The 10,598-nt window shown below is 41.0% G+C and overlaps 1 protein-coding gene across 1 annotated transcript in view; it reads left to right on the forward strand.

Annotated features, from left to right (window-relative positions):
- Positions 1 to 9,613, forward strand: part of Syn2 (Syntrophin-like 2) — a 131,030-nt gene extending 121,417 nt beyond the window's left edge. Inside the window, exons 6-10 of the mRNA XM_080279481.1 lie at positions 430 to 614; positions 4,208 to 4,366; positions 6,799 to 7,023; positions 7,506 to 7,706; positions 9,494 to 9,613. Of these exons, the coding sequence (XP_080135607.1) occupies positions 430 to 614; positions 4,208 to 4,366; positions 6,799 to 7,023; positions 7,506 to 7,706; positions 9,494 to 9,613 (890 nt within the window). The remainder of the gene's footprint in view (positions 1 to 429; positions 615 to 4,207; positions 4,367 to 6,798; positions 7,024 to 7,505; positions 7,707 to 9,493) is intronic.
- The last annotated feature ends 985 nt before the right edge of the window (positions 9,614 to 10,598 follow it).

Consider the following 10,598-nt stretch of genomic DNA (forward strand, 5'->3'; position numbering starts at 1 on the left):
GTTACAAAGGGTTACATAGTGGACTGGAAATACGGGAAAATTGATCTTAGTTTTTAAGAAGAAAATAGATTTGAAAAGGGGTACATAGGAATTACATAGAGATACATAGTTATTAATTCTGTCCTCTTCTCTGCTCTTACATAGAGTTCTTTTGTAGTGATAGGTTCATAGTTTTATTTTTTATTATTCCATTCTGTGTTCCCTCCCTCCTTCCTCCCCATCAACCACCCCCTTCATCCACCACTACTTTCCCCCTGTTGCAGAGTCCCCTTCTTACTTCCCCCTCACTTACCTTTGTTAATCCCCCATTACAGTGCCTCTCCCTCACTTCCCCCTCACTTCCCTCTCACTCATCCCTCACTTCCTCCCCATCTCCTCCTCCGTTACCCTCTACTTGCCCTCCCCCACTAACGCCCCCTCCTTCGGCAGTGCCCCTGATGATGGCGTACATAACCCGGTACATCTTCGGTACGGACAAGCTACGCCCTCAGGCCTTCGAGGTACGTGGCATCAACGGCATCAGTACCGGCGTGGTGCACTGCCAGGACGCCGCCATGTTGTCTCAGTGGATCAAGCACATCACCAACAACATCATCGGACTCACTAACTTACAGGTGGGCACTGACTTACAGGTGGGCACTGACTTACAGGTGGGCACTGACTTACAGGTGGGCGCTAACTTACAGGTGGGCATTAACTTACAGGTGGGCACTAACTTACGGTGGGTACATTTTTTTTTTTTTTTTTACAGAAGGTGAACAGAGGAAGGAAAAACAAACCACTGTTCTGGGTTCTTGGCTGTATGATAACACGTACGTTGGTTAAGAGAAGATTTATTGCAAACAGGCCAAGGATGATATACCGTCTCGTCGATAGAATTTATAGATGGAATAAATATCTACAAGGAAGCGGGTGTATATATCTCGAGACTTTGATGGTACTTAGGGAAATTGTTTCTTACGTAATTTTAGCTGTTGTGTAAGAGGCGTTGGGAACTGATACAGAGGACTGGGGCGTGGCTGGGGAGTGGTAGGAGTGGAGAGTGGCTGGGTAAAGTGTCAGGGGAGTGGGAGGTGGTAGAGGAGTGGGGAATGGACGGGGACTGAGTAGAAGGAGAGTGGTAGGGGAGGGAGGAATAGGAGGAGAGTGGTAAGGGAGGGAGATGTAAGAAAGGAGTGGTAAGGGAGGGAGGAGGAGGAGGAGGAGAGTGGTAGGGGAGGGAGGAGGAGGAGGAGAGTGGTAGGGGAGGGAGGAGTAGGAGGGAGTAGTAAAGGCGTGGAGAGTGGCCGAGTAAAGTTTAGACTCTAACACGATATGAACCTAAACCTTTGGCACAGATGCAAATTTAATCCAGAAGATGTAGCCAATAGCATCTGAACCCAAATTGAACAACGTTGGGCAGCGAGGGAGGGTACTGGCCACCATCCTCTTCAGGGGGAATAGGGAGGGAACTTTGGGATGTTTGAATAACCAGGTAACTCTAACGCCTGGTCAGATCGTTGCCACCACGTGAAGGCATCCCTCTCCAACACCAGTATCAAGGGGGAAAAAAGTCATCACAGTGAAAGGGATAAATAGTTACCTCCCATTACCTCGCAGAGTTTCTCCGTGAATGAAATTGCCTGGAGCAAACAAGAAAGGATTATAAAATATATTGTTGTAGTGTAAGGAAAAATGGCTTCTTCTCATGCACGGAGGTCAATTTCCCGTCTTCAGTCACCCTCTGATCCCTGGCAATATTTTCTGTGTAAACTTAATTTCACGCAGCGTCCCCTTCTTCTCTGTGACCCGCCATTTCTTTACCCCCAACCGCGATAGGCTTCTCCAAATCTGCCTAAAATTGTTTAACTGAGATAGGAGTATAATTGACGCGATGTCTTGGTGCCGAAGGGATTAGCCACTTTTTCTGCGATGACGTATTTTGTTATTGCTACCTCCAGGCGATTTTATTCACATTGAGAGAGCACCCTGGCAATGAAGGGGGTTAGTGAAGGCTGTACCTGACCCCTGTAGTTCGAAAAGTGTCCTGAATTAAATTTTGAAATAGTAAAGTAAAAAAAATAAAGACGCCGTCGTTGTGGAGGTCGTTTTGCTGCTGCGAGAGAACTTTATTAACATTGAGAGAGCAGCCTGGCAGTAAAGGAGGTTAATTAAGCCCTTATTTGACCTGGTTTGTAAATTGTCTCCTGAACTTAATCTGATCGTCTTGAGATCACAGTGAATATAAAAAGGTGTCATCCTAGAGAAGAGGGAAGATGATGCCCATAATCCGGAATATGTCAGTACAGTTGTGGTCAGGAATGTCGCTTCATTTTTTGGTCGAAGAATTTTGGAACCCTGACACAATTTTCTGGAGGGTTTGTTGGGTTTCAGAGCTAACACTACGGTAAGTTTAAATGTCGTTGTTCACTGTCTTCCTGTTTATTGTAAGGCAGTAGATCGATATCACAATAGTACATAAAAGTGGCCATGGAGTACGGAGCAAAGATGGTCCTGGTCTGGAATGCCGTCTGAGTATAGTACATTCCTGACACGACTGAGAATTTCACGCGGCTTAGTCAAACTTAGAGGGGTGGGAATTGGACTCTCTTGTCGGCCATCCCTTCCCGTCACTCCCCATCCTTTCCTCCCCCTCCCCTCACTTCCCTTCCCTTCCCTTCCCTTCCCTTCCCATCTCCCTCACTTTCCTTATTCTTGCTTAACTCCTCCTACTTCTTTTGATACACTTTTTTTCCCCCCCCCTTTTCGCGTCCCCCTCTTTCTTCACTTGTCACTATTTCCACTGCTTCCCACCACCAGAGTTCAAGGGGTTAACTAATAGTGGATTTTGAAGATGAGTAAAAATCTGATGTTTGCAAAGTTGATATAAATTGCCATTGTTTTGGAAGGGTCAATGGATTATTATTTTCTCTTCAACTTCTTCATTTCCCGTAAGTTGGAAAAATGGTTTGGCTGAAGCTGAATTCATATTCAAGTCATATTGGATGAGAGAGAGAGAGAGAGAGAGAGAGAGAGAGAGAGAGAGAGAGAGAGAGAGAGAGAAACTAGCTACTCATGCCTTTGATGTGCTAAGAGCGAGGTTGTTATTGGATAATGGTAGTACCAGACTGTCTCATATATATATATATATATATATATATATATATGAGAGAGGGAGAGAGAGAGAGAAACTAGCTACTCATGCCTTTGATGTGCTAAGAGCGTGGTTGTTATTGGATAATGGTAGTGCCAGACTGTCTCATATATATATATATATATATATATATATATATATATATATATATATATATATATATACACACACACACACACACACACACACTATTGATTTCTTTTACTTCTCCCACCCTCCTTTTTCTCTTTTTACACCTCTTTCTCTTTGCTCTTCATCTTTCTCTTCATTTTTTTCATTTTCTGTTCTCTGTTCCCTGTTTCTCCTTGCTCTCGTCCCCGTGCTTCCATTTATTTTTCCCCCCGTTCCTCTTCTTTTTCTCTCTTTTTCTTGCTTCCATCTCCTCTGTCTGTGGCTTTTCTTTCTCCTTTCACTCTCTTCCCTCTTCCAATTCTCATCTTTTTTTCTTTATTTCAGTTTTATCCACATCTAATCCTGTTTGGACTTTCTTATCTTTTATCCTTCTTTTTTTCTCATTTCATTCATTTTTCTTCCCCTCTCTCCTCACTCTGATTTTCTCTTCCCCTTTCCCCGACATATTTCATCTTTTTCTGGCCTCTGTCGTCTTTTATCATTCTCTCCTGCGGTATTTCATCTTTTCCTCTCCCTTTTCTTACATCCTCTCTTTTTTTTCCATCCTTTCATTTCATCTCCTTCTCCTCCTCCTCCTCCTCCTCCTCCTCCTCCTCCTCCTCCTCTTGACTTTCTTTTCTCGTTCTATTTCTATTCCATCCCATCGATTTAAATTCAGCAGCTCTTTCATTGTGTTCACCCTGCCGCTCTCTCTCTCTCTCTCAAGCTTAAGCCAGAAAATCCTCTTAGCTAAACTTTGTCTGAGAACCTCGCTGGAGGAATGCAGACAGACAAACAGAGAGAGAGAGAGAGAGAGAGAGAGAGAGAGAGAGAGAGAGAGAGAGAGAGACTTTACCAGTGCACAAATAGTCATGTCTGAATTTGCAATGATTTTGATGGTGATGATGATGTTGAGGTTCATGATGATGATGATGATGATGATTATTACCTTTTCCTTCGCAGATGAAGCTCTACAACTCCAGCTTCCCCGCCTCCGAACACGTGCTGTACATGGGGTGGGTGTGCGAGGGCGTTCTCAACCACAACCTCCCTTGGCAGAACTGGAAACCAAAATTTATCGCCCTCAAAGGCACCGATATCTACATGTTCGACACGCCTCCGGTCAGTGCCTCCAGATTGATTTTTTTTTCTTACAGTTTTATTATTTTTTTTCTTGATGTTTATGTGTTACTTGGAGGCTTTATTTATTTATTTATTTATTTTTGTTTTAGTGTTTGATGGCTTCGTCCCTCTCCCCCGCCCACCCTCCCGAAGTGTCTTCGGTTTGTTTACTGCTGCAGCTTACTTCAGACTCAGTTGTTTCAGTTTTGCCTTTTGTTTCACTTTCTGCCATATTTACTTTCAGTTTGTGAGGGGACTGGCCATAAGGCTGGATCCATCGCTTTGGAAAAGGGTGGAGGGACGTGATTCCGGTAGTAATTGCCAAAACTTTGAATTCATGCTGACTCTGTACCAAGTTCCTCTCAGTTTATTGCCATATCTCTCTTTTCATTGAAATTTCTCCACGGTGACATTTAAGTAAGACGTTTACTACATATATTTTGCTATTTAAAAAAAAAAAAAAAAAAAAAAAGACAACATTGGTCTCCTGAAAGTGGGGGAGGGGGACAAATGCCTTGTACGCCCTTCCCACGTTGAGTCCGTTCCTAGTACCGGTATGCAAAAGTGACCTATACAGCCAATTAAGACTGTGTGTATAGGCCAGAAGTTTCTTGTGAGGAAAAGTGACCCATAGTGGTATGTAAGGCTGTGTATAGATCAGAATCCTGTGGTTTTGGAAAAATGACTCTCACTTGTATGTGAATCCGTGTGTATTGGTCAGATTATTTTATCATGAAAAAAAGGGCCCAGAGATCCTTTTTTAAAGTTGTATATATAGGTTAGACTACTTTGGTAAGGAAAATTGACACAGAGAGCTGTGTAACGTTAAGTGTGGATCATAATTTTGTGGAGTGCAGGACCAGAATCATTCAGCACTTTGGAAGAGGAAGGGGTACATGGTTTCTTGAATTATCACGTCTGAATCAATGTTGACCCATTACCAAATACGTAAATTCATTTTTTTTTTTTTTCATCAACATGCTTCTGCGATGACACAAATAAGATATTTACTGCACAGAGTTCGTAAAACAAATATTTTGTTATAAAAAAAATTGACTTTCCGAATATGGGGAGGGAGGTGCCTGTCCTCCCCATGCCCCTTCACCAAATCTCAGGACCTTGCTTCATATAGTCATCGGAAGCCATTAAAAAAAAAAAAAAAAATCGACTGCTGTTTGTTGCTTTGCGATTTTAAGGTAGCCTACTAGAGGATGTCTGCTTTCTGTTCGTAAGCATTCTAGTTGTAAGTTAATTAAACATTGATTTTTGATGATACCTTTCTTATGCTAGATAAACCCTTCATGGAAGGGGGAATACAACAAGTGTCATGTTCTGAAGAGTTAGGCAGTTTTCTAAATAGGCTAGTCATTCCTTCAAAGGTTTGGTTTTGCCGTTTTTTATAATCGTGTTAGTAAACATAGCGTAGAAGCAGAGACACGTATCAGTAATTCTCAGGTGACCAGTACTGTTATGATTTATGTGATATATATAAATTGAACAGAAATAATGACAAAACGCAGTAAATCAAAGCCCGAAGCTACAAAGCACATGCAGAAGACAAAGAGAATTCCTGCTGAACCATCGTTAGGTGAGGCTGATTAAAGAGCTCGTGAACGTGTGATTAATGTGCGGTGTGCTTGGAAAATACGGTACGGAGTAACTGAGCATGCTTTCAGGGAGAAACCTTCTTCCTAAGGTTTAAAGAGTCATGGTTCATTTGGTATTTAAAGTCGTAATGTGTCCAGTGAGTGGACTTATTTAGCAGTGGTAGTTATTTTCTTCCGTCTCTGAGAATTTCCGTGTTATGTCCTTGATTAACCTTTTTTTTTCCTCCAAGGTGGTGATGTGTAGTAATAAATTCCACTCCACCAGTCACTCTGGATATATCTTCATCTTTCTTCTCCAGTGATATATAGGCTGTGTCCACGTAGATTCAAGTTAGCCTGGAAAATGTTAATTTGACATTGTTAATGAAACTAGTTGTAGTTTACCCATGAGTTAATCCCAGTATTGATATAGCATTAAAGCTCACTGATCTTAAAGTACCATCCTTGTAAATGATGAGTGTTATATGTTGATTATTATTATAAGAAGACCTGGTGAGAGACTTCCAGTGCTGGTGTTCCTGTTTAACATTATGAAGCAGCCATAGGGAAGCACAGAGTTCCAGTGGTACCGGTATTGTGTCAGTCAGCAAACTGTCCGCATCTTTTCCAGAGTCATACAAAGTTTACATCAGGTATTAATTAGACTTTGAACCATTTTTAAAAACTCACTCAGTAATAATATATATGCAGTACAGTCTCTTTCTCATTTGTATAGTACAGTACTGTACTTTACAATGATTTTGTTTTGCATTATCATTCTTTCAGAGTTTTTCTTCATACATGATATTAATTAAATTGTCAGTCCCAACTTACTGTTCCTTGCAGTTGAACACACATGACTGGGTGGAACGAGCGTCAGTATGGGCAGTGCATCAGACAATGTTCAGAGTAATCAAGGAGTCCGAGTATGTGGATGAGCGACAACACTGCTTCCTTCTGCAGACAGCCATGCAAGAGTCACGTTACCTTAGTGTTGAGACTCGCCAAGATTTACTAAGGATTGAGAATGCATGGCACCGGGCTGTGTATAATGCTGTCACTAGACTGGGGGTGTGTACACTACAACATAGCCAAGTAATGGGTGTTAATTTAGTAGCTAATGCCAAAGAACTTTGCTGTAGAGTCTGTAGACAGTCCAAAATAAAATTACTGATAGTAAGAAAACTTGAAGAATAGGTAGCAGGAAGAGCAATCATGGTTAGATTAATAATGAATATATTCTGTGCATTCAGTCAAATTATTGACTTTTTAAGAGGGCAGAATGTCACTAATTATCTGATTAAATCACCAGACAGAAGCTAGATTTATGTCTTAAAGAAATTATTGGAGGCTTTTAGTCTAGAGGAACAGAAATCTATAAGTTAGGGAACTAAGTAAGAAAAAACCAGGGTGCTATAGAAGAGTTAAAAGATTCCCTAAAGATTAGGTATCAACTTAATATGAAGTAATGGGATAGGAGAGGCAGATATGGTACCAGTATGCATGTGGTCCGTCCACAACCCATTTTAATACCGTACTTTACTAACCCACAGAGCAAGACCTTTGCAGTAACCCAAAATGGAAGGTCATCAGGACTAACCCTGGATTGGTCAGGAGGCTTTGCACTCTATGACACTGAGACACGAGAATATCACTGGCGTTACAAGTTCTCCCAGCTCAAAGGTTCCTCAGATGACAGCAAGACTAAGCTAAAACTGCACTTCCAAAATGAGAATAAGGAGATAGAGACAAAGGTGAGTAGGAAGCAGTGAGGTTTTGGGAAAAAAAGAAATGCTGTGGTATAGGGCTCTGGGTTTCATTTTATTTTAAAAATTTATTGAAAAATGAGTTAATAAAATGGAAAGATCAGAGCTGAAACAAGTGTGTCACTAAGTGTCTGGAGTGAAGAAAATGGGCTGAAAGTTAATGATAGTTCACTGCAGTCAGACTTTTGGAAACCCCCATTGTGAAGATTTGCATCAAGTACAGTTGAGGTCAGGATGGAATATGGGTGGAAGAAGGATTGAAAAGCTATGGATGGGATTGTACTAAAAGTAGATGAGGAGGGATGAGGGAGGCTTGAACAGGGACATGGATGGGGAAGGATTTTGATGGAGGCAAGGCCACTTGGACATAGGTTTCTCAGTTGGAATAAGGAGCTTAGATCAGAAAGGATTATCAGAGGGTTTAGATTAAATGTTGAATCAAATGTCATCTTCACTGCAACTGTGTCTTATTTTCAAATGCTGTAAAAATATAGAGAATAACCCATGAGTCTGAATTTGGGAATTCAGAAGAAAAGGTAGTCCATTTTCTTTTGGGTAGGATATGCAATGCTTCTTACAACACAAGTACGGTAATTGGTGATGGATTTAAGGTTCATAACATCCTCATTCCCCATCCAGTTCATGGAAGGAATGGACAGTATTCTTTGTTCATTATCCACTTGGACAGCATCTTTAAACTAATAATTTTGAAACCCTGCCAGGTGATTGACAAAGTCATCATATTTAAAATAGCATGCTGTATATATTGCTGCTTTTCTGCCATAGGTCCATCATTAGGTGGTAATCTTGCTCATATCTGAGATTAATTTTGCTGATTGAGTGTACTCCGGGAGGATTTACCCTCCCTCTTCCCCTATACCGTACCGTACTGTATTATTGATGAGATCTTTCCTTGTTCAGCCCCTTTATAGCTTTCCTTGGCCATTAGTACATAATCATCCCACTTGGTGTCTGTGTTTTATTCAAAAACAAAGACAGCCCTGGCCACATTACCATAACTTATGAAGATACATTCATTTCCTCTCCTTTGTGCTTTTCCTCTGTCACCAGATTGCTGCAACATGTCCAACAGAGCCCAGAGTGTTGTTGAAGCCATGATGTAGGCATTATCTCTAACCTTGCCTAATCTATCTATCTTTTGTATATATTTGCTTGTGTGTTTGTGTGTGTATACACATTAATATTGCAGTATGTAATAAAACATTAATCATTTGTACATATCATGTTTTGTAATAAAGATACATTTTCTTTATTAAATGCACACAAACATGTCTTGGTAGTGAAAGCATCAGGATGTACTGTATTGTTATATGCCAGAACAAAAGAACATATTACCGTACAATATTGCACACATTTCTTCATCTTCCTTATTAGACCTCTTTGATTTATCTAATCTTCCTTTTTAGTACACAAATATTTCAGATCTGGGGTGATACCATGACATTTCTGACTTGTCATGATCACTTTCTCATCAAACAAAATAAATGTACTGTGCTTGGTAATCTAGTGGTTAGAATGTCCCTGTTGCAATAATGGCCTTGCATAAGTTCAATTCCCATGAGGTTACTGGAGGTCTTTAGTCATGTAAGGCTACTAGGGGATGTAGGTTGGGCATCTGCCCCTAATTGTGATGGATTGCAGTAGTCTAGTTGCGCCTGAAATGGAGTATTGTGGGATTGCTTATTGTTTTACCTAATGACGTGTTACTTTTACTAAGTTCCTGTTGTAGATTCTGACCAGCTTTACTCCCTTAGGAGTTGGAGTGTGCGACAAACCTACAAAACCTGCTCTTCTGCATGCACGCCTTCCTCACAGCGAAGGTTGCGGCGGTGGATCCTTCCTTCCTGCGGGCTCCTCCAAAAACACCCACGTAGTCATCCACATTGAGGTATGGCTTGTTCTGGTATTATATTATAAAAGCTTAGGGTTAATAATTAACTGGTATGTATTCCTGTAAGGCATTTTCTGGCTTAAGAAAAACAGAATGCTCCACTAACAAAATCATCTGTACTCTCCCCAAAGCTGAGAGACACAAATCTCAGATTATGCCCTCAAGTAACCCTTTTTAACTCTTAGGCAGTGACATGTCTTGCAGAAGGCATTTCTGGTATGTTACAGTTCAGCTTCCAGAGTCATGGCTAATTTAACTAATTTTACACATTTCCTCTTGGCGTAAAGCCCGAGTCTGTGCTTGATGAGTGACCATGCATGGGGTGATGCAATCTTTGTCTCATGCAATGATGATGGTGGCTGCTTCTTGCCAACCTGGCTGCCAGCTGACCAAGATATACTTCCATAATAAAAAGCTAGGTGTCTTAGGTTCATCACCAATACTGTACTGTATGTGAATTGCGGTACAGGCCTAGAATTTTCCTATTTATTTCTAGTATATAAGAAGGAAGAATGATTTAGTTGTCTGTATGTTTTGTTTTGTTTTGTTGTTTTCTTAATGTGTGGTGAGCATTTCGGTGAAAATTATTGAAATAAAAAAAGGTAATTTTTTCCCGAATCTCCCACCCCATGGACGTCCCATTCAACATGCATGTCACAGCCCGGGGGTTCATGAGTAACTCTGCATAGAGAGAGATTCCCAGATTCCTTGGATTTACAGTACTCAGGGTACACCCATGACTGTTTCTCAGCACACAAACTTGTTTGCCATGAAACCCTCACCGGCACTACATTTGGACAGCAGAAAAAATAACAGAACACAGTCTATAAACAGTTCATTTGGACAGCACTGAATTACAAGAGTCCAAATTGGGCTCCCAGAATGGCAGATATAGTAGCCAGAAACCATGCAAAGGATTTTTAAAAAGCACACTCACAAAACATATCTTTAACCCCTTAAACGCGGCC

The sequence above is a fragment of the Coenobita brevimanus genome, chromosome 78, assembly GCF_032717465.1.
Source record: "Coenobita brevimanus isolate Jiangsu-jjx chromosome 78, ASM3271746v2, whole genome shotgun sequence".
Taxonomy (NCBI): domain Eukaryota; kingdom Metazoa; phylum Arthropoda; class Malacostraca; order Decapoda; family Coenobitidae; genus Coenobita; species Coenobita brevimanus.